Raw genomic sequence first — 25,545 nt, 5'->3', positions numbered from 1 at the left:
AAGAAAGAAAGAAAGAAAGAAAGAAAGAAAGAAAGAAAGAAAGAAAGAAAGAAAGAAAGAAAGAAAGAAAGGAGAAGAGAAGAAATAAAAGAAAAAAAAAGAAAAAGCAGAATTCTTTGTTAGCTTTCCCATAAACATATAGGGGGAGGTTTCCAACACAAAGATATGCATTCCTTCTTTGATTTTGTTCGTATTTCTGTGGATGGCCACATGGCCACAGAAGATAATAATGTAAGGACAGAGGACAGAATATACTGTTCTGGCTAATTCAGATTGTTATTTCTGCTCACAGTTGGCCTATATTTGGTCCTTTGATTAGGATTATGCATGTGAAGTAGAATGTAAACATAGAATATTATATAAAATAAAATATAGAAGAATATCATGTAATTCAGGACTTAAAAGAATAGTTCAACCTTCTACATTATTCTGTTAACCCAATAAAGTTAAAATATATGTAAAGCATATATAATCACTTGCAATTTGTAAAATATTTAAAACATTTCCCTCATTTTCTATGCAAGTATATTTATATAACTTTTCAGAATGCACAGGAACTCTTACAGAATATCAGACAATTTTGAATTTTGAAGTATTACTATGCATATTAGTTAATAAAGCATACACTTTATCGATGGGTAAGTTATTGACATATGAAGTAAGATCATCTAAAGGAATCATGGAATCATAGAATCACAAGGTTGGAAACAACCTGCAAGACCATCTAGTCCCACCGTCCTCCCATTACCATTGCTATCATAAGCCACTAAACCATATCTCATAGCCCCTCATCCAGACGTCCCTTAAACACTGACAGGGATGGCAACTCCACCACCTCCCTGGGCAGGCCATTCCAGTGACTGACCACTCTCTGAGAGAAACAACCTTTTCCTTATGTCTAAATAGTTAATTTTTAATTCAATCAAAATCAAAAATTAGCTTTAGCATTTATTCTAATTCTTCCGCTTTCTGGAGGAAAACAGGGAAATAATGAAAAAGATGGAAGAGGAGAAAAACAAAAACAAAATACAAGGACTAAAACAGTCAAGTTCTTCCCAAGCACATTCATTTTCTTGCATAAGACTACACTAGTATAACATCTTTACACAGTGCGTCTTCTACTTGAGAAACTGGTTTGCTTTCTTTTCCTCTTATAAAACAGCCTGTTGCAGAACTTATCAAAATACTTCGTTCTCAAAACAAAGTGGTTCAAGAGATAATAAGTCAAAGAAAATACGTGTTCCAAAACATTATCCATGTATGTTGCTAGGTTTACAGAATCCAGAGATCATTCTGTGCATAATTATAGGTTAGGGTTTACCAGAAACAAGGATAATGATTATTATTTATGTAGATTATATAATTTATGAAATACTCACTGATATTTTGGGTTCATACATGCAGATTAACATATAAGAAACAGCAAATGTAAGAAATAATAAAGAAAAAAATAAAAATAATGATTAGCATGTAATTACTGCATTGAAAACCCTTACTGACTCAACCCCTCAAAAGTGCTACTCACATTAATGTTTTAAAACAGTTTTAAAGAACAATTATTCATGTTCAACTTTTCAAGGGAACAGAACACTGGAAAAGGGAGCAGGACTCCAAAAAAAATTTGTCAGACTAGTCAATTAATGTCAACAAGGACATTTAATTCTTCAAGAATATTAACCTGTATTTTTATTATCACCGTAAAACCCTAAAGTGAAATGGATTCTGTAAACCATTAGGTTATTTCTTTCACACTGTTACCAATTTCATCCAGAGAATAAATATGCTGCCTTTCAAGTAAAAGCGAGACATGGCTGTTACAAATAAAGTACATTTATTAACCATGAAAACTTCTTTAACATTTTCAAGTCATTATCTCACGTACCATGAACTACTTATCTACACACTGGAACTTTAGTGCTTATAGTCTAAATCTCAAATCATCACTGTGAAGATAGAATATTATCAAACTGTAAGACCTAGATAATGCACTTCTCTTTCTTGCCCTTTAGTTCTTCATGTGTCAGCTGAAGCGTAGTTTATCCACTGACTTAGTGGGAGTCAAGTAACTGAATCACTGAAATTCTGAGCTCTTCTTCAAACTCAGCACCTCATTTCCTGTGTGATTTCAGACATATCCCTTAATCTTTCTTGACTCCATTTTCCCTTTTAAAGTATCAGCTGTAAACCATTCCCTTATTTTCTTTCTTTCACAGAGATGACTGCTGTTCTAGCATCTTTACATACTGAAATACAGACTTGCAAAGAATGTTATACTGCAGACTGAAGGTATGTTTGTGCAGAAATACCTGAGGTAGCATGGATGGAGATATCAGGCTTAGATAACAGTCTAATTACGATTGCATGGAAATAAATCTCCAGGGAAGAGCACATGAGTCAAATCTGCTACAGTTTCAACACTATCGATACTCCAGCTAAATGGAACAGAGGATGAAACTGATTAGTCCACTATACGTGTAAATAAATAATAAGAATACAGAAATCTGAAAAAGTGAAGTATAATCAAATATTTTTAAGAAGGCTGCAAGAAAATGAGAAAGATTTGGCAAAACTATATAGATGGACATGAAACAGAAGAATGAAAATTTTTGCTTAGACATAATGTGTGATTTATAATAGAAACTAATAATAAAAGCCTGTATTATTCATTCCACAAATGGTATGTATTCATCTCCAGATACCCCTACATTAGAACAAAAACCAGAAGCTAATGGAAAGAAAAAATTTACATGCATGTGACAGTCAAAAACTGAAAAGTCTAGGAATATATATTTCAGATAAAAGTTACATGATATGAAAACATAAACATTCACAGTATTTTAAGAGTAAAATGAAACCTACTTTCCATCTACTTTCTTATAATGATAAAAAGGAACAGGGCCTAAAACTGCTCAATATGAGAAAGAAGTATAAAAAGCAAAATAAAAACAATTTTGATAGCGATCAGAGGAACTCCCTGTTGAAAAATATTACTCAGGCCATGAAGAGGGGTTATGGCTTGTAATAATTTAAATTCTTTTTTATTGTTATCTTTCAGAAAGTCACATTTTAAAGCACATGCTAACTATTAACTGTTAGAATCATGGATAAGTATCTGCTATAGATCTCCCATGGGTTTTTTGTTAGTGTGTTGGAGTTTTTTTCTTCCTTCGAGATATGGGACATTAGGCACTGTCATAAAAAGAACACTATGACTAAAAGACAAATTCATTTACCATGGTAATGTATTTTCTCTTGAAACACAAATATGAATGTAATAAGAATGTCCTTGAGAAAATTATTGTTAAATTCACATTAAGATAGTGCCATCTTAAAAGCATAATAAGAGAAAAAGGCTACACATATGAGCAGAATTCCTTGTAAGGAAAGCTCCAAGGGCAGGCGATAAATTAACTCAGAAGTTACTTATAGTTCTGCAGATTTTACTAATTAAAAAGATCTTTGCATTCTGAATTTTCACAGTCAATCTGCTAACACTTTTTTTCTTCTGTATTTTTTTTTTTTTTTTTTTCCTCCTGCATCTGACACCATAGCTAATCATCAGAACAAAACTTCAATATACATCTGACAGTCGTGTTGGCTGGTAGGCAATATACAGAGTATTCCTAAAAAACCCCTCTGCTGGCTGTTTCATTACAGCATTTTATCCTGCCTGAGCAAGTAAAAAGAAGCCTCTTAACAGCAAACAGAAAATTGAATTTCATATTTACTTTTGTCGTGAACTCAACCTTCTTACATTTGTCTTAACTGTAAAAACTATGGGGTTTTTTGTTAACTTATCTTGTACAAAAATGTATCAAACATATCAGGAGGGTTATCATACTGTGCTGAAAATTATCTTTTCAAATTTTAAAATGAAACACAAAACAATAATTCTAATTATATTGTTTTTCGTCCCAACTGAAATTAAATTATAAATATCCGAAGTAATAACAATTAAAAACTAAGATAGCTTTCAAAGTGCCTTTTCCATGGATAATCTGAAGGAAAATCCAGTATAAATTCTGATTAAAACTTAATCAAGCTAAACACTGTATCTTACCTAGATTTCAATTAAATGTGATGAATAAGCACTAGATAGATTTCAATTCCAATTCTATTTCTGTCAGAATTATCCATTAATGTTGAAGATTATATTATCAGAATTTGACCAATATAATTTTGCTTCAAATAGTTAAAATACAAGTGGACTTAAAAATCCAGTCACAGAAAACTCTCACTCCAATGTCAGATACTACGTATATGAAGTAACAAAAGTACGTTAATTTTATCCTGTTCCATCATTATTTATGGATTATTGGTAACAAATTTCTAGAGGCAGATTACATGCCACTGTGGAAATCTAGTTTTTAAAATGTGACAGAGAAATCCAGAAGTCCATAGAGCATAACCTTCAGCAAACTGTCAACAACCTTTCAAAGGTCTCAATTCAAGTTGAAGGAATCCTTGACTATTATATGCAAGTCCTGCCATACAATTTTCGTCATGATACTTTTGTTTTCAATTGCTTATTCATTTAATATTATACATGTTTACATGTTTTTTATCTGTACCATATTATTTTTAAAACTGAATCAAATTCATCTTAGCTAAATAATGATAATCTTTCAAAAAATTAAAGTATTATTTTAAATACTTCAACTATTAGAATGCAATGTCAGTTTCAACATCAACTAAAAAATACTAAATAAACTGGTTTGTTTTAGTTTTTCACATCACTCAAGCAATTCCATTTTCAATTACAATTCAGTAAATGTGGTTATTTTCATTGACTACAGAGTACATTAAAAATTATGTTCAGTTATGGCTATCCAGTTTTTTGGTTCAAACGCACTCCATGCTTTCTGAACTCTGAATTTAAAGTCCACCAATGAACTACACTGTTTTATGTCCACGGGAATGAGAAAGTTATTTAGTTATTAACTGCAAAAACTAACTATGAACCAAACAATAAGACAATAATCCTAATTTAGATGTAACATCTATTAGTCTTTATTCTGATATTTTTCTAGTAATAATGAGTTTCTTCCCCATCACTCAACTATAAAAAGGAAATATAAAGATATATATTCATACAAACAACCAAACAGAATGTGTACACACACACTTATATATAACCTAACATATCTTATGTTTCACTAGATAATACCATCTTACTTTTTTATTACTTACTCATTTATTGGGGGAATTCGTATTATAATAAAATATAATAATGTTGTAGACATTATTCAGTCATTTTTACTAGACTTGGTAATACCTTACCACATAGAACAAAATACTTTTATTGGGTCAATATGTCTATCTCAGTAAAGAGAAAAAGCAAATAACAATTAACCAGTGCTCTAGCTTCTGAAAAACTGAAATTTGTTTAGCCAAATTCATTCATCCAATTTATACCAGTGAATACACCACCCCTATTCCATATATCCAACAATTCCAACTGGATTAGCAAACCCATTATTTCATTGGCTAGTAAGAAATCTGTATATTTTGACATACAATAATTTATGTTATTGTTTACGGGCAAATTGAAACACAATGAAGTCAGTGCCTGACTTCACCAAATTTTAGATTACAGCCAATAAGTTAAATGCAGTAAATGAATTAGTGTTTATATATTTCAAATTCAAAAGATTTTTTTCAAGTCTAGATTTTTTTAGATAAAAAGAAAAACAGAAGTTGTGAATTAAATTACACTTATTTTGTAATTGATGAAAATTTAATAGACTGTATATAAGGTTTCAACATTTTCCCCTTCTATAAAAATAGATGCTGAATTTAAATTAGATGTTCTAAAAGTATTGTATAAAATAAAATGTGAAGAAAAGGGAAGGAACATCTTTCTTAACTGAATACTAAGAATGGGCTTGACATTCACTCAGTGTTGCTTTGGAAACAAGCTATACAATATTTTGGGGGAAAGACAATTCTCTTGAGTGGAGTTTTAAAATTCTACTGTATTTTTACTGATGCTCTACATTCTGGGAAGTTTCCTAAGTAGTTTTTGAACAACAGTAAAAACAAACAAACAAACAAAAAAAAAAAGAATAGGAAAAGAGGATATATAGTTCTTTTATTTAAAATGGAAAATAAGGAATTTAATTCAATTACCATTTCCCCAGATCTCTATGGGTACTTTTTAAATGTTTTAACTGCTTCTGCAGAATAGTTTTTAAATCGTATAAAGAGAAGAAGATTCTGGGTTTATTAGTAGTCTTATGTCCCATTATTTTGTATATCTGTATTTTAACAATCTTTAAAATAATTACAATTTTAACTATTTAATATATTTATTTATTTATTGGACTGACCTTTCAAAAGTCTACTTAGAATCACTTGCTAGTGAGATTATGTGTGTGAATGTTGTGTTTGCCCCTACCATTTTCCATATGCTCTGCCTCACCAACACTGCCATCCGGCGTAGTCCTTTCGTAGTTGTCCTCTGGGAGTGGAAGGGCACCCAGTCTTGGCCCTGATGAACTCTTACTGCTTGGTGTTTCTGACTCCTCCAGACCGCTGTCATAGCAACTCTGCAAAGACCCTTGATGTGGGTCCTGAGGCTGACTCACAACAGAAAACGTCACTCTACGAAATGGCTGCAAGAGAAAAGATTCTGAATGTCACTGAAACGTTCAGTCTATGAACAACTGATTCTCAAAACATGACTTAAGCAAACTAATATTTAAACATTTACTTATTAAACAATTTTGTCTAAATTAAATCAAACAGTAAGTACAGTCCTTAAAATGCCACTGGACACAACGTCTGGGGACTTTCAGTGTTATAGACAGTCCAGAACCGTCATGCAGTTTTGAACAGCCTCCTTTCAAACATTTGCATGAGCTAGGCAAACTACTTTATAATTGTTTATAAATTATATTCAGCTTTTCTTTTACTCAGTAGTAACAATTGGAATGGAGATCAATCAGACTGCATAAAGGTACTCGACATTGTGTGAATGCATACGTATAAGAGAGTTTGGGGATGTGTATAAATGCTCACATGCATATAAACAATATTGTTTTTAGCAACATAGCAGCACACTCATAAGCATTTTCCAAATTCACTTCCTTGAGTTTGAGATGCTAATTGAAATCAGAAAGTAAAAACAAAAACAAAAAAAAATGGGGGGGGGTGGGGGGTCAGGAGGAGTTTGGTTTCATAGCTTCCATAAAGCATGCCTGGAGATAGATGGTGTTGCCAGATTGCCAGATGACTTTATAATGAAGACTTTAAAGTATTGCAAACACAGCTGACACAGCCTGTTTACACTGGGACTGTGCAAATGTAGATCATTATAGATTTGTATTCATTTAACATGACAGATACAAATGTAGCTCAAGAAGTCAAAATGCTGAACTCAAAAATCAGTGAATATTCTCGAAAGTGGGAGAGTAGATCATTCACTTTTCTGAGGACAGTGAAGGCAGGTAGGATTTTCATTAAGAAATCTTTGGATTCTCCTACAATTTAAACTGCACTTGCACTACAGCAGTAATAATGCATTTGAAATAATTTTATGATACATTTAAAATAATTTACTGACTAGAAAGACTAGAAAATCACAGAAAAGCATCTGATATTCTAATATAGGACCTAATTTTACTGTATAGATCTGTATGTCCAAATACGTATATATATATTTATAAGTATATATATATATATTAAAAATGTGTGCATGCTGGTATATGTATGTTATAGAATGCATGTTCTAAAATAAACACTGACAGATCTGTTTTACAGAACACTATGTAGAGTTTCCTATGTATAGGAAGTGAGGTCTGAGAGAACCTCCTATCATATTCAGATGTGTTTCCAGATCTCTGTTACAATGACCTGGCCATTAATCATCCCTACTGGCACCTCTGATTACTACAGGGTAGAAACATGTATGCAGGCCAGAAGAGAGGAAACACTAATTACAGACACTTATGCTAGTCCTATACAACAGAAGATCATGTTAGATTTACAAGTAGAGGGCTGGAGTTTCACTTGGAATTAATATTTGTTACTATTTTTTTTTTTTTAATATAGTGTAATATTTAATGCTGAAGATAAATAGTTAGGACCAAAAAAAAAAAAAAAAAAAAAAAAAAAAGGAACAAAAACTAAGCCTTCCTGACACAAGTAGATCAGAAGCTTATACATGTGAGTGCTACTATTCTACTGGTAAGTCTCTGGCCTTTTAAAGATCCCTATTCTTCAAACGGAAAGTGCTTTCACAGCAGTTTTATTTAATGCTTCATGCTATATCAAATGCAAGGACAATAAAGAAGCACAGTAAAACAGAAGAATGGAGAGAACAAATAACGCACATTAAAAGAGAGCGTTAAAAATAGTTTCATCTTGTTGCTCCTTTCACTGAACTGAGAGGAAAAAGTATAAACCATAGAGGACAACTGCAACTGCTATGTTAAGATTGTACAACACATAATTTGAATATTTTTCCCCATAGTTTCTTAGTAAGATCTTTCTCTTCCACAATTATTCAGAAGGGTGCCATTTGCTCACCTAAAACCTTTAACAATGGTTTTAAATCATGAAGCCATTTTGCAACAGTCTGTACCACAGAATAACTGTCATTTGCATTGCGCTTTCATATTTTAATGGATTGTGTATTGTATAATTGACCATTTACACACATTAAATTACCTCAGAGAAATAACTAAATGAATATACTGTGTCATCATGGTTTTAGAGGTGAGCAACTGACTTTCTTTAGTCATTTTTGTTGTTCTTTTAATTATGGAAGCCGTCATTTCTTTTCTCGTACTTTGCAAAAGTGGACTTCTAAGTACATGAAAAGGTGCTGGACAAAGACAGTATTTCATATGTATCAAGAGGCTCTGTTGTTTTTTTTCCAATATGACTATTTTGTTATCAGCCCACTAATTCTGACAATTAGTCACAGAACTACAGTTCTGTGACTGCATGCAGAGCTAAAGTCCTTCCTGCTTGTTTCCCAGTCCGCATCAAATTATGCACATATGGCATGCTTGAGGCAGCCCTGCTTTCATCTTGTTTTATTATTATAGTAGTGTCTCTCGGAACCACAGCCCTGCACTCGTTGCTGTCCATCTCTGCCCATCACTTCCTTACTTGACTGTGAGTTTTACTTTCCTTCCACAGCCACTCCTAGTTTAAGGATCTAAAAGTAAAAATCCTTTGCAACAAGACCAGTTGTTGACCCACATGATCTATGTTAGGATTCAAGAGACACCATTTAATCCCACATGCTCTTCCTCTTCTGGCTAGCCTTGATACAGTCAACGTGTCCTCAGAAACTGCCACTGATGCTTAGATGAATGAGAAGGATAATAGTGTGAAGGATGAATAAGCCTCAGAAGGTTCTTCAAAACATCCTGCATCTGAGCACCTGGCAAACTGCACGCATGCCTACATATCAGGTCAGATCAGCAAATGGGACTCCTCACAAGAGGGCTTCTCTCTCTAATGCCTCATAAGGCAAATTTTTCACCCCATTTACCCCCAAAAGCAAATGAAGAGTTATCTGCCCTGTGTTACAAGAAGTCACAAATCTACAGTCTTCCCCTTCTTAGCAGTCTCTCAAGTGAGCACACTGGCTCTTATACCTTCTGTTAAGTCAGGGATTCAGGCCCTATGGGTGATATATATGTATGGGTATACATACTATATTCGTATTAATATAATAGTATTTATATCTAATAAATACATATGCTTGGTGGAAGAAATCTGCTTTCACTTAAAACAGCTGAGTATGTAAGCAATATCCATATGCTTGTTCTTGACAGAAAATTGCATTTTTATTTTAAACAAGTTCTAGTATAAAACACACCTCTTATCTTTGAAAAGGAATGGTAAAATATATTGTGGAATCATTCATACAAGCAAAAGTAATTTGTATGTTCTCTCTCATATTGTCTACTATAACATAGTAGTAAGCATACATAATACGTACTAGTAAGTACATACACATTACAGAAAAATTTGAAACAAATTTAGCATGATAGAAACACGTTAAAGATCATCTATTTCTAAGCATTTTATTGAAGTTCCATTTTAAGAAGATTTCTATTACTGAAAATTCATGATAGCTAATATATATATTAAAATGAATTCTAAATTTCCACTTGTTCAAGACATGATAGTATCACTTGATAAATAACCCTAATGGCTGTTATTTTGTTCAGCCCATGGGCTACAAACTCTCTGATTGACCAAAACTTCATGTAATGAAACTCTGAATACTGTAGCTACACATCAATTACTACTAAGTTCTAAACCAATGATACAAACTTTGTGAACTTCTCACAATTTGGATATACTTATTCCTTATCCCATAGGTTACTTCTGAATATCATACTATAACTCAGACAAGAAATTAATTGCTAGAGATACTGTGTAGACATTAGAAAACTTGCAAATTAAGGAGGCAGATTTCATAATTTCCCACAGATTGCTTTGTTTGTCTGTTAACAAGCCTCTCTGAGAAAACATTAAAGGATCTATTTGGAAGGCCCTACAGATCTATCTATATATAGCCATATGGTAATCTGATAACTATCACACTCTCAGTAAACTAGAGGAAACAGTTTAGCAGTCACTGTTTAAAAGATGCTAAGGGCTTTTTTGTACAGATTATCAGTGAAGTAGTAAAAGCAATGCACCGTAACACAGAGCTAAACTCAATGGAACCCATTCTTAAAACAGGAAGATCCTGCCCTTTATTCAGGTTACTCCTAGGAAAATGCACCTTCAGCTCTATCTGTAGGTAACTAGAGAGTGACACCTAGAGACCCTGGGGACTTTCAAGAATTCAAAGGTGGGATGCAAAGACTATCATTCACATATACCACACATCTGAATGGAGGAGATAAAAACCTCCTTTTCCAAATACAATCACTTGCCTGGGGTCATCATGTAGCCAAGGCATGCTGAGCCACAAACATTCTGCATCATCCACAGTTATTACAAGAAACAGAGATTCAACTTAAAATTGGAATTAAAAGAAATTTTCAGAAAGCTAAGCATTTATGTTCTCTTTACTACTTGATGAATGATATGCATATCAATTGTATTTTACTTCTACTGCCAGTACAAATATTACAGTTCTAACCTCTATATCATTTAGATCTCAGTCCATAAAACTTTTGAGAAAACTGTGTACTAATGAGATGAACTAAAGAAATGGAAGTTGGATATCAGGACTAATATTTCAAACAGATGTTCATCATAATTGCAAAAATAGAAACCCACACTTTAACCAGGAGTAACAAACTATATTCTTAATTTTGTGTTTCCATTGATAACATCATGTCAGTAACATTCCACAGAAAAGCAGCCACAGAAAATTTCCAAGTGCTGACAAAATAAGGCACATGCCCACAAGAAGAGAAGAGAGGGTTATGTGGGTTATGTTTAGCTTTGTCTATTTTCAGTGCACAATATTAACATAGCTCCATCTGCCAGCACTGTGAATCAATGCGGTAAAATTGCCTTTACCCAAATAAGCCTGCCTTTCCCAGGAAAACGGCAATCCTTAGCCTTTACTAGTACCACAGCAATCTTTACTAAGGATAGTCCTTAGTGCTGGATTCACAGCACATACTGTATAGTAGAAAGAGAAGAGATCTACTAATTTTATCCCTCTGAAAGTTTAGAATTATTTCTAATTACATCTTGTCATGCAGATGATCAGATCACAGAGGAAAGATGCACCCTTGCATTACACCCTGAAGGTGAATCACCATTACTTCTTTGATTCAGCTGTACTTCATGAACCAGATATTTTCTTCTCCCCTTGCCAGCAGTAAGGAATAAGGCCAAGTGAGGTTCAGTAAGGCCAAATGCAGGATGCAGCACTTGAGTCGGGCAATCCCAGGTACTTATACAAACTGGGGGAAGATCTCCTTGAGAGCAGCCCTGCAGAAAAGGACTTGGGGGTCCTGGTGAATGAGAAGCTGGACATGAGCCATCAGTGTGTGCTTGCAGCCCAAAAGGCCAACTGTGTTCTGGGATGCATTAAAAAAGGAGTGGCCAGCAGGGAGAGGGAAGTGATTGTCCCTCTCTACACAGTTCTTGTGAGGCCCAATCTGCAGTGCTGCATCCAGGCCTGGAGCCCCCAGTACAAGAAAGACGCAGAGCTCTTGGAACAAGTTCAGAGAAGGGCCCTAAGATGACAAGAGGGCTGGAGCACCTTTTCTATGAAGAAAGGATGAGGGAACTGGGGTTGTTTAGCTTGGAGAAGAGAATGCACCAGGGAGACCTCACTGAGGCTTTAGAGTACTTGAAGGGAGGGGAATGGCTGTTAACAAGTGACAGGACAAGGGGGAATGGCTTTAAACTGAGACAGGGAAGGTTTAGGTTAGATATTAGGAGGAAGTTTTTTTTCACACAGAGGGTGGTGACACAATGGAAAAGGTTGCCCAAGGAGGTTGTGGATGCCCCATCCATGGAGGCATTCAAGGCCAGGCTGGATGTGGCTCTGGGCAGCCTGGTCTGGTGGCTGGAGACCCTGCACATAGCAGGGGGTTGGAACTAGATAATCACTGTGGTCCTTTTCAACTCAGAGCATGCTATGATTCTATGATTTGGTACAAAAATCACTGCAATTATGCCATATTAACTTTTTTTTTCCTTCAAATTCATGAAGAATCTTAATTTCACAAATAGGCATCAGGGACAGGCCATGGGTAGACTAAATGAAAAGCAATATATCCATGCAGTCAAATGAGGCTTAGATGGTTCATTCTGATTATAATGACAGCATACAAGTGTTCCTTTTATGGTTAACTGAGAGCAAGGGTTTCCACCATCAACCCTTCCTCAGCCAGCTGCCTGGCAATTGAATCTGGATACAAAGTAGACACACCAAACTGTAACAAGGTGCAACAAGTATAACAAGTGTAGGCAATTTTCTGTCTTCATTGCCAAGCACTTAGATAAAATTTGCAAGTTTCTATCAGGCCTCCCAGCTTTTGCCACACCTTCACCTCAACAGCTGCAGAATTTTGAAAATTTTTTAAATGACTATAAAATATAATCCAGGAATCAAATTAATAAGTTGAGAAGCATAAAAAATTAGTGTAAGATGAATACTCAGCTAAATCAAGCTTTCTTATTTTGAATACTTCTGCTAGTTTACTCAACATTAGCTTGGGCATTAACCAAACCCCTGCAAGATCAGCAGGTAAAGCTCTTGTTTTTCCTTTCACTCAAATTAGGTGACTTCCATCTTTGAAGCTCTTATCATATCTTAGGTTTTGATTTAAGTTAGCCAAGGAGCTGTCTAGCTCAGATTTTTCACAGAAGCACAGAGCAGATTACACTGGAAGGCACTATTAGAAGTAATCAAGTCCAATGTCCTTGCTTAAAGCAGAGTCACCTGCAACACTTTGCACTGGGTCATGTCTAGTCAGTTTTGAATACCTCTGAGAATGGAGGTCTCCACAATCTCCCCGGGCACTCTGTTCTGCCAATGTTCTTCCACTCTCACAGTAAAGATTGTCCTTATTTTTAAATTGATTTTTTTTTTTTATTTTTTGTATTTTGTATTTGAGTGTGTGCCAAAGAACAGAAAGCACCAGTGATGAGTCATACCCAAAAAATGTTATAATTCCTGTTAGCTTCACAGAGTCAATCAATGTCAAGACTAACACAGCAACTCTGAGGTACGTATAAGGTAGATCTTAAAAAAAAAAAAAAAAAAGAAGAGTTAAATCAACTCATTAAGAGTTTTTCTAAGCTCTTGAATTTTGATAAAACAAGTCATTATCCTTTCTATTCATTCTTTATTGATGGAAGTTTGTTGAAAGACAAACAAAATATTAACGAACAATTACTATTCTACATTAATAGATTCAACCCACACAACTCTTTCTTCCCTTCAAATCACCTATTTCTACCGTTCTAACTTTCTATTATTGTGGTTAATATAAACTTGACAGGAAATAAAATTAAACAGGCATTATTTTTCAGTGACGAGACTGAAATACCTGAGACAAGTACTACTACAGGAGAGGAGATGAGGAGAAACACACTCACAAGAATAACCAACTTTTTTCTTATAAACTTAGCAAAAGCTAGTAATAAGAGCAATTTCAGACAGAAGTTGAATAAAATCAGAAATATTCTGATATTAGAAGCTCTCTAGCAAGTATCATCTATGATGAAGGGAGATGGGCTCAGATATCAAACAAGAACTCTACAAACAACAGGAACACTCTGCATTATTATTGTCCTTTATATTGGTAACATTTTCATTAATCTGAGTCTCAGTAGCTTGTGAGCTCCTGGTCATGAACCAGAAACATATTTTATTTGTTCTGTATAAAAATGAAACACAAATCTACTAATATCTATTTGCCTAAGCCCAAGGCAATATGCTAAAATTTTGTTCATGATGCATTTTCCATTATGGGTACCTTTACTTTCTTCAAACATATACTTTTCCTTTTAAATTCAATGTTTTTTTCTCAAACATCACCTCTCACCCCTCATCCAAATTTGCCTTTCTGAATCAGAAAAAAAGATTTCTCAGCAGCCTAATATCCTGTCTGTGTTCACTAAGTCCTCATAACTTTCACCATTTTTTACAAGTAAGCAAGCAAAGGGCATGCTTTGTTTCCATGAAGATTAACAGAGAAGACATCAATAATATGAAAAGCACGCCTTTCTCAAAGATCCAATACTCTTTACTGATATAATCTTTATATCAAAATATAAGACAAAAGTTCATTTACAATGATTAAACATTTACATTGCTTTTAAAGAAAGCCAATATTCTAAGAATTTCAGAAGAGTTCTCCTTGGTAGCTATTAAAAAATGAGCATAAAGAACTCAAGAATAAGTGAGAATTTGTGACATAGAGTCAAAATAATTTCATTATGCTATTTTGCCTTCTTATGAAAATACAATTATTGTCGTTACCACATAAGTAAAACACTGTTTGTGAATTAAACATTATTCACCCATGCGCATTTATCACTTGAGGTCCTGCACACATTTTATTTCATGTAGCTACATATATACACGCACATATTTAGAACTACAAAACAGTTACAATAGATCTATAGGTTCATGCTCTATACAGTATTTTTGGTAACTTCTCTGTAATACTTTAGCTCGTATTAGATATAAGCTATAGAAATTCATCTACTTGTCATTCCCAAACAATGCACTTGGCTATCTTTGGAAGAACTACCTTAAAGCAAATAAATTGAACTCTTTTTGAACAGTTAAAATTTAACTTTGAAAAGTTAAAATGAGAGATATGATCCAAGAGCATACTGAGATAGCTTAAATTAATTGGAACTCAGTTTACAGGATCAGAATAGGGCCAACCCTAAGAAATCTCCACAGAGAAAGAAAAAAAAAAAAAAAAAAAAAAAAAAAAAAAAAAAAAAGTTTATTTAAGAATATTAGCCTTAATGCCCACTGTTTTTCCACACAGATCATTCTTTCCCCATCATTCTAGGAGGCCTGCTCCAAAAGTAATCCCTCTTATTTTATTATGTTTGCTCACGATGCAAGAAGCAAATATTCATGGTATGATAGTAGAGGTTGAATCTTCCCACCAATATTACATTTTGTTGCTGTGTGACAGATGGCAGCAGAGGGGTTATCTGACAAAATGGCATCTGACATGGAAGTGTGGATGAAGCAAAGGTGTGTCATTGAAATTCTCCATGTGGAAAAAATTGCACCCATTGAAACTCATCAATACTTGCTGGATGCTTATGGAGACGAAACAGTGAATGTGAGCACAGTGAGGCACTGTGTGGTCTCTTTCCACAGTGGCAACAGTGGATGTGGAAGAGAAGCCATATTCCAGACAGGCATGCAGTATCTTGATCAGCTCTATGTGAATTGGCAGATTTTGACCAGAAAACTGTACAGAGCTGAATATCAGCATCAGTGTACTGGAAATGATGGTGGCAATGGATGCAAGTTTGTCAAGACCTATAGACCAATATGAACTGCACCTAAAGGTGGCAGTTTTCTTGATTGCATCATTAGCAGTGACAAGACATGGTATAGGTACTACAAACTGAAGTGAAAACAGATGTCCATGTAGTGATAACACGTGAATTACCCATCAGAGAAAAAGTTCAAGAGGCAGTCCTCAGTAGGTTGAACTTGAACACTATATCACCAAACTGAAGGCTTGAACTTCCAGTCAGGCCAGAGAAGAAGACAATGTTTCTCTTGCAACATGATAATGCCACAGCTGATACCAGTTTAAAGATCATGATTTTGTCTGGATTGTCCTACCACACACACCAAATAGTCCAGATTTAGGACCTTCTGATTTCTACCTGTTCAGACGGACTTCACAGCCAATATTTTCCTAGAAGCCACACAATTAGCAGTGAAACTTGGTCTTGTCCACTGGTGCAGTTTTGCAGTAAAAAATGCATAATTTATGGTAGTGACTGTTGTAGAATATTGTTTTGTAGCTGAGAATTTGCTTTATCAAACACTGTTATTGCATTCTTTTCTCCTGCTGCAGTTTCCTTGAAAATAAATAGGAGGCATTACTTTTATGTGTGGTCTACTTATTTGCTAATATAGGCATAGACATTTAAAAATCATTTTCTTGATGTTTTGTTTCACAAAGTGAGTCTGCAAGGGGACCTCTGCCAGAATGTCATTGAAATTACAGGTCCAGATCGCTAAAGCATATAAAACTCTTTCAAAAATCAAGCTTTAATATTAACAAAGCACTAATACATAAAAACCAGTGCTTTCCACAATGCATCTACTTCTAAATAATGAGAACTATTTCTTCTGCTAAAATTAGATGAAACATTTTTAATACGTTGCTACTAGACCACAAAGTTCTGTATAGAACTCTAGATAAATTAGGAAAAAACAACCATCAGTAAAGATTTGAATTATTAATGCATACATCACATCTTTTGTTCCTAAATCTCACATTTTGATTGCCTTTACCTGGTGTCATTATTAAAAAAGATTAATTTTTAATATTGAGAATATATATTTTTAGTGACTGTTCACAAGAGGCTCAAGTCCTGTATGAATGAGGAGAGTCAAAGTATTTCATTTAAGGAAAACTCAGTAATAACTCTTAGAAGAATAGGATCACATTCTAAATGTACATTAAGACATATAGCAAGCACTTCAAGTCTTAAAAGCTCAGATATGTAAATACAGATTTTCATTTTTAGGTATTTTAATAGTGATCACCTGACATATTCTCCAACATATGTAATCAAAACGTTTTACAAAATAAGGTAATAGGCTCAATTTTTATAGTGTTCTCGTGTCTCATGCATCATGTAGCCCTCAAGTTGCTGTTCATTATTACTTTACTGTTTACTGTTTGCAATACATTAAGCTAGGCTCTCTAGATTATTCTCTAAACATAAATATATTAAATATAAAACGTATTGCTTTTTGAAGAGTTAACTTAAGGACACGTTTTGTCCAATGAGCAATTAAAAAGGCATAAAATCTGACACAGCCAACAATACTTCTCTGTAAGAATTGGAAGGATGGACTATAGAAATGTTTCCCAATCCAGAAAATATTTATAAGAATGAATACATTCTTCACTGAACAGGAGATAATTTAAATTACTTACATAGCCTTTAGATCTCTAAAATTATATGAAACAAATGCTGTTCTTGAACACTCTAGCTAAACAACTTATAATAATAAACATACCACAAGTTTAAAATTTCAACAGGCCATTGAAATGGGAAGCTGTTGTCTTACACTTAACTTAATTATTTGGGAATGTATCTAATACAGTAAAGGTGATTTAAATAAACTACTCAGAAGTATTGGAATATTTACTTGTGGATGCTTGAAACCAATTTTTACATAATTACCACTGAATGAGAAAACAGTATAATGTAACAGAACAACACTTTTTTTTTCAAAAGCCTTGTGATGAAGTTTTTCAAAAACAAATTTTAACTCATGTTAAATAAATCTGGTATGTGTTAACTGACACATGCTACAGCCAGTTAATAATAAAAGCATGTTTATGAGGAAAGGCCTGAAAAACAACAGTGGGGACTCTACTAATTACTTGAATAGACATACTTCTATTATCCTTATTATAGATTACCATGTGTGCAATTTCATTTTCATTTTCACATTCCAAATCAAAACGTTTTTTACCTTTCACTTCAAACTTTGACCCAAAAATAGACAACTTTTAGAAAGCCACTTCTTAAGATTCTAATCTTAACAAAACCTTGAAGTTATGCATATGAATAACAATAAAATTATTATGCATAAAATACTATACTAATAATACAGAAAATTATGGCTCATAATAAAAACAAAGTGCTGATGGATAAAATTTTGTAGTTTTATTTTCATAAGAACCCTACTAAACTATAATCATTAAGAAAGTTGAAGCATTCTGGAGCTAATTAGCCTGAAAAAGTACACTTCTTCACTAAAAATGTGGTTACACATGTAAAATTGGTTATGACCAATTTAACAACATTGAAGACTAAAATACTGAGTGTGATATCCATCAATATGTAACAACATGTTAATTATGAAAAAGTATTTTGAACTGTTGACAAATGGAGCATGCATTTCAGTAATTATAACTACAGAATGGCACAAGGATTCCCTGTCAAATGATTCAGAGAAGAGCTGAGATTGGAAGGAGCCTCTTGGAGGTCCTCTAGTCCAGTCCCTTGCAAGACTATTTCAAAAGAGAAAAAAGCTGTGTAAAAATACTTCCAAATATGTTTTTTTTTCTCGCCTGAAAGTTGCACAAATTTTGATTATCAAGAATGTGTATTTACAAGAACTAATGTTTCATTAGCCTCTTTAAGCATCCTAAAAATAATAGAAAGGAATATGGCCTTGGCTTGATATATGGCTGGTTTTCAATGCATATTTCAAATATAACAGAAAACAAAGGATTTATGATACATTCTGTTATGTGTCTCATAAAGGATGGCTTCTAATTATAATTCATTAAAACCTGAACTTCTGTGTAGACACTCAGCAACCTGCCAATCACATATTTACAGGAATCAACATTGTGCATTGAGTACGCTATTCAAGACACAAAGTTCTAAAACAAGAACTGGAGTTTGTGTTATTTTATTCTAGAGCTATTAACTAAATCAATAGCCTTCAAGGTCATAAGGAAAAAGCAGACTGATGCATTTCCTAGAAGAAAACACAGGCCAAGAGAAGTGTACCATGAGTGAAGGATGATTCAAAGTAGTCAGGACTGTCTTTTCAGAGAGCCAAATTCATCCTCATTGTTCTTTTTCTCAAATACCCAGCTAAGAATGTTTAATGCAGTGACTTCAATCCAAGAGACTTACTTTAACACTTGTTATCAGTTCCAAAGAGGTTGTAAATATTAAAATGTTATTAAAAGGTGCCAAGTTGAAATTAATATTCATCGGAGAGGGTTTCACATATAGACAAGTTAAAATTTTGACTAACCACCTTTTTTCATGTAATTTTACTCTTTCAATATACAGAGTCATGCGAAACAAAATCTGGGCTTTTGGATAATTAGGCGGGATAATTACAGAAAGGAGTAACAAAATTATTTAGTCAAAACATAGCTAAAATCAGATTTTCTTTTTCATTAAAAGACCCAGTTTTTGCAGTATCATAATTTAGAAAGAAATGAGAATCACATAATGAAAATGTCACATAATTCATAAAAGAATTATTAAAATATCAAAATTCTCCATCAAATCTGAAATAGTCATTCCCCAAAGGGTCAGAATGGCCTGCATGCTTTGATGAATCACATTTTTAACCAGCGCTGGGATTCTCCTAGGAGATAATCACTTATATGAATCACCAGGGAAAGTACAACTCTTCAAGCTTCCTCTCTGAACACAGAAGAAATAGCCTTTCTAAAAAATGTATCTGGGCTTAAATCACCACCTGTCTTCATTTCTACGCTGCAAACTATGTTGAAGTGTGATGTCACCTGAGCAAGTTCAAAAAGACTTCCAGAAGAAGGCTGCTCTCAAGCTTAAATGTTCTCCATCCCCTTCATACTACACAATATAGATGAATATGTGCAACTTCCGTTTTGAATTTTGCAACTTTCATGATTAACTTCATTATTCATTTTTAATTTTCTGATGTGAATGAATGAGAGGTCTGTTGTAAAATCCAGAATTAAATATAGCTCTTCCACTTGGTTGATTTTATTGCTGCTGCTAGGTCATCTGAACAAGAAAAATACTTAGCACTGTATCAGCTTTATTTCTATGCCTTTCAAAGGACAAACATTTGCATTTGCACAAATTCTTCTAGATAAGTGGTAGAATAAGATGTTTGTCTTTTCACTTCAGGACAAGGAAAGGAGTAAGCCTGGACATATGTAGGGGAAATAAATTTTGAGCTGAGCTCCCTTCCAAAAAAAAAAAAAATGAATACTTCAAAAATTTTAAAGCAGAAAAAGAATTCAATACTTGCACTGCTTTAAAGGAGATTTGAATGAGTTTATTATAATTGACTTCATCCTGTTATCTTCATCGTATGCTTTCTTGGATTCTTTGTTATTATATTATTATAGGTTATTGCACCAAAGCAGAGATAAACTATGAAAACTATGGTCTGTATATAACTCAATTTATAACTCATTCAGGACTATATTGACTGAGGTTTTGTCTGTTTGTTTGTTTGTTTGTTTGTTTTAGATTTCATGCCTTCAAACACTGTTTTGGCTGTTTTGCAAGTTTTGTCAAGTCAAGACAGTGATTAACCTTGTACCTTCCCATATTGTGATTACCCTGAGTTTGTAAGTAGACATCAAAAGTTTACAGAAGAAACTTCTAGGAACAGAGATGGCAAAAAACGTAATGTAATTGTTTTTTGAATAAACAAAATTCCTCTTAAAGGCTGCAATATTCCTAAGAATCTAGAGGATACTGCTGACTTCCATATTTATTATTTGTTATTTATTTTCTTTAAAGTTGCTACAAAACTTCTATGTAGGTATGTGGCCAGCAACACAATTAGAAATATTCATACTATTGACTTAATCTGTTCAGTGTTGCATAGGAAACTCAGCAATATACTCCAATGCAAAAGATCTTTCAATTGTTTCCAAAGTATAACTGTATGTAAAAAAAAACCTCACAGGTGAGAAGTACAAAACTAGAGGCATTACAGAAACTTGAAGAATATATTCTACATTTATTCTTATCTCTCCTTGTGTCCTAGAAGAAAGAAGGAAGAACATTTTTTGGCACTATAGATTAATTTTTCCATCTAAATATCTGATATGTCATATCTAAATCAAAACAAGATTTAGTGTGCTGAAAGACTATCCCATTTGTTTAAATTTGTTGAAGCCCAAGAAAAATATGTAAGGGGTTTTCTTTATGTTCCCATGCTTTTCCATCCCTTTTTAAATAATAATAATATAATAAAATAATACCTAAAAGAGCTGTTCTTTTAGGTATACAAATATCTGAAATTTCTCCTACACAGATGAAAACACTTGCAGTAGATTTATATTTCCATGAAACATTTTAAAGTACGTCCGTTTCAACAACATATTTTTCAATAACTGATATTTCTAAATACATTACAACTGATTTGAATTCTTTTCCCTGCAAGTGGTGTGATACCTAAAATGTCATTTCAGGGTAAAGTAATACAAGACAAGTTGAATTCAACTTTTGTAAAACAATAAGGAAATATTTTTAGACTTTAAAACATTTCTCTTTGACATTTTCAAAATAAAATATTTTGCCTTTCTCATTCAGAATTTAACTGTATGTTAAACTGAATTGAGCAAGGCATTTTTATAAAACATAAACAATTTCCAAAAACATTTTTAATTCAATTTTTTTCTGCCATAAATAAAATTTTCATCTTAGAGAGAGAGGGGAAAAAATTTTTTTTCTTCTCTCTATTCTCAATAAATGTAAAAGCCGTATGCATCCAACAGGTACTAGAACCATTACACTTCAGTGATTACACAAGCCATCACAAGCCATCTGAAAAAGACCTAATACACTGAGATTTTTTATTGAATAGGAAATCTCTCCCTACTGAATCCTACAGAAGATAATTTTTCACACAGATTTATCTAAAATGTACACATATAGCCCTTCAGGAAATTTAATATATCTCTACATACCCATATGGCATAAATACGTTTAAATAAAGAATCATTTGTGTATTATTTTTTTTTTTTCTCACATCCACCATTCTTGTACTTCCCATCTTCTTTCTTTTAACTGAAACCTTCCCTTTGTGCCTTATTTGTTGATCTTTGGGTCAGCAGATAGGACATTACTAGAGGTAGCAATAGCCATAATCCAGCTGGTGCCCTTTTCCTTTTTGACAGATGGACATAACTGTCAGAAGTTTGTAGTATAATATCAAAGGCAAAGACATGGAAAGACTGATTAACAGCTGAACTAGCATTGTTGATTTCAAAGTTCGTGAAAATGCTATAGGAAAAGGATTTCTAGTGACATTTCACAATCAAATCCAGATATCAAACTTTTTGGTATATAAGAAGAAGTAGACTTCAAAAGAAAGTAGCGGATTCAACTAGTTTCAGACTTAAAAAATATGGTAAGAAAGGAAAGCCACAATAGAAACTTAGTATTATGGGTGCTTGCATTAACAATGCAGATAATCATCACAGAATCACAGAATGGCCAGGGTTGGAAGGGACCTCAAGGATCATGAATCTCCCACCCCACCTACAGGGCCACCAACCTCCCCATTTAATACTAGAGCAGGTTGCCCAGGGCCCCATCCAATCTGGCCTTGAAGACCTCTAGGGATGGGGCATCCACAACCTCTCTAGGCGGCCTGTTCCAGCACCTCACCATTCTCATAGTAAAGAACTTAGTCATGTTTATGCTCAACAGTGCTAAAAAATGCTAATCAGATAATCAGAGCAAAAAGATTTGTAGGAATTATGTTCAAACAAACATTATCATTTAATTGCTCGTCATTGTCCTGGAATATACATTTCTAAGTCACTTGTGTACTTTCAAAAATTCTGTCAACTATTTAATGTTAAGTGTTTACTCAGCATTAGCAAAATCATTTATCATTTCATGTTAAAGTTTGTCCAACATTTTCACTGTTTTAGTATAAAGGCAGTGCTACTGGACAGTTCTTTTTCTGTAAATAAGTTATTACATTCAATGATACCAAATATTTGTCAATCTTTTACTTTTTTGAGAAACCAGTTAAAGAGTATGACATTGTAATTTACAAGTAATTCAGATTATAAATAAGTAATAGTGAGATCTGTTTCTTTTTTGTAACTAGCAATATCAAGCAATTAACACCACAAGATTAATTTCTTCAGAGCAGTGGTGATATTTTAATTCAATTCCGATGCCATACAAGGGTATCATACTGACTCTATTCAGGCCAGGTGAGAAATAGTCAAGCTTTAGTTTACTGTAGGCTTTTGTAGATGACCAGTAACATTCCTTTTCCTATTAAGTCTGTGATACCTTTATTTAAGATCAATATAAAAAATCGATTTGTGATTCTACATTTATATCACAGAATCACAGAATCATAAGAGTTGGAATATACTTCTGGAGATCACCTGCTTCAACTACCTGCTAAAGCAAGTTTCCTATAGAGGGTTACAGGAAGGCATCCAGACAAGCCTTGATTATCTCCAGAGGAGACTCCATAACCTCCCTTGGAAGCTTGACAGTGCTCTGTCACTGTCAAAGGAAAGAAGTTCCTTTGGATTATAATGGAACACAGTCATGGTTTTAGAAAGGCAGTCTAGTATTCAGCGCAGCTTGAAATCCCTTACTTCATAGAAGCTATGATCATAGAATTGCAGGGATTGAAAGGGACCATAAGAGATCACTGAGTCCAACCCCCCCGCTAAAGCAGGTACCCTACAACAGACCACGTAGGTAGGCATCTTGAATACCTCCATAGAAGGAGACACCACAACCTCCCTGGGTAACCCATTCCAGTGCTTTGTCACCATAACCATAAAGGTTTTCCACATGCTAGTATGGAACTTCTTACTTTCAAGTTTTAGGTCATTACTCCTTGTCCTATCTCTACACAACACTGAAAGAACCTCATCCATCCGCCTCCCACCTCCCCTGAGATATTTACAAACATTAATCAGATTCCTTCTCCGTCTTCTTTTCCCCAGGCTGAACAGAAAAATGTTACTCAGCCCTTTCTTATATGGGAGATGCTTCAGTCCCTTTATCATCTTCGTGGCCCTCTGCTGGACTCCTTCTTGGAGTGATAAGGACTTCGTACATTCACAGAGAACTATGAGATTGAGACTTCTTAGCACTGATCATATTCAGTTTCAAAATTAATAATAAAAAAAAAGAAATATATATCTGCTTGTTTAAACAACAATAGGAAAGTGTTAAAAAAAAAAATTATTTTGTGTGCCAATCTACATGTTTTCAAGCGTGACAATCACAAGGGTTTGATACACATGCTGCTACATCTACACTTCAATATAAATTTAAGTGCTCTTTAAAAAGAAAAAGAACAAAACCCTAACAAACACAAAACCACAAAACAATGGAGGAGCTGAATTTCAAATCCTTGAAACACATGTGCAGTAGCAAGTTAGAAGAGTATTTGCTCTTTCCAGATAACTCTCCCTTAAAGCAATTGTAAATCGTAAGTAAACCCTTGGCATCAATAAGCCTTGAGTTTGTACAAACCTATTCTCCAACATTTGAGCCAGATAGAAACAGTAACACTTAAATTTGAAGTGAGCAAGCACAGTAACACGTGTCTCTTGGGCATAGTAGGTCTCCAGCAAGTGAGCTAGTGAGTGCTTCCTAGGGACTTAAGGGGCACGGTTAACTATTAACCTCAGCTAGCACAAGTCTCTGCTATTTAGAATGTATGCTTTAAAATTCACAAGAACAGAAAACACTTGAATGTAGGTTCGTGTCTGAGCTGACTCCCAGAGGAAGGAAAAGACAAATAATACAGCATTTATTGAGGTACTTAGATCTAGTCCTTAAGAAAAACCTTGCCTTCTGGATAAGTAGTACTTGAGGAGGTGCAATTTAAAGTATTTAATGGAAAGAATATTCAGTCACTCTGCTCCAGAAATGATCTCTTTATTTTTAAAAAAAGGTGACCAAGACTCGCACTAATTTGTTTCTGGATGATCTTAGAGGTCTTTTCCAACTTTGGTGACTATGATTCTACGATTCTGATTCTAATTCTATTTGCTGCAATTTTACTGTGTTTTTTTTTTTTTTTTTTTTCCTATATTTTTCATACTGTTCTATTTTCTTCTTCATGCACATTTTATGGTAATATTGATTTTTATGCTAATCTGTAGCAGAATAATATATACATTTATTTATTGTCAACTAGCACCAAAAAACAAAACAAAACAAAACAAAACAAAAAGAAACAACACAATTCACTGAGAGAAGAAAGCAGATGCAAAGAGAAAGGTAAGTCCTGACACCTGTTCTTCATTAGAAAAATCAGAAAGACAAAAAATGGGGTCTCCCCGGAGCCTTCTCTTCTCCAAGGTAAACAACCTCAGTTCCCTCAACCTTCATAGA

The 25,545-nt window shown here is 33.9% G+C and overlaps 1 protein-coding gene across 1 annotated transcript in view; it reads right to left on the bottom strand.

Annotated features, from left to right (window-relative positions):
• PCDH7 (protocadherin 7) overlaps positions 1-25,545 on the bottom strand; it is a 257,350-nt gene that overhangs the window by 126,783 nt on the left and 105,022 nt on the right. The window contains exon 3 of the mRNA XM_042812868.1: positions 6,398-6,614. Coding sequence (XP_042668802.1) covers positions 6,398-6,614 — 217 coding nt within the window. The remainder of the gene's footprint in view (positions 1-6,397; positions 6,615-25,545) is intronic.

The sequence above is a fragment of the Centrocercus urophasianus genome, unplaced genomic scaffold (assembly GCF_019232065.1).
Source record: "Centrocercus urophasianus isolate 14NV4802_14NV808 unplaced genomic scaffold, USGS_Curo_1.0 seq_13, whole genome shotgun sequence".
NCBI lineage: Eukaryota > Metazoa > Chordata > Aves > Galliformes > Phasianidae > Centrocercus > Centrocercus urophasianus.
This window is presented reverse-complemented; position numbering and strand designations above follow the sequence as displayed.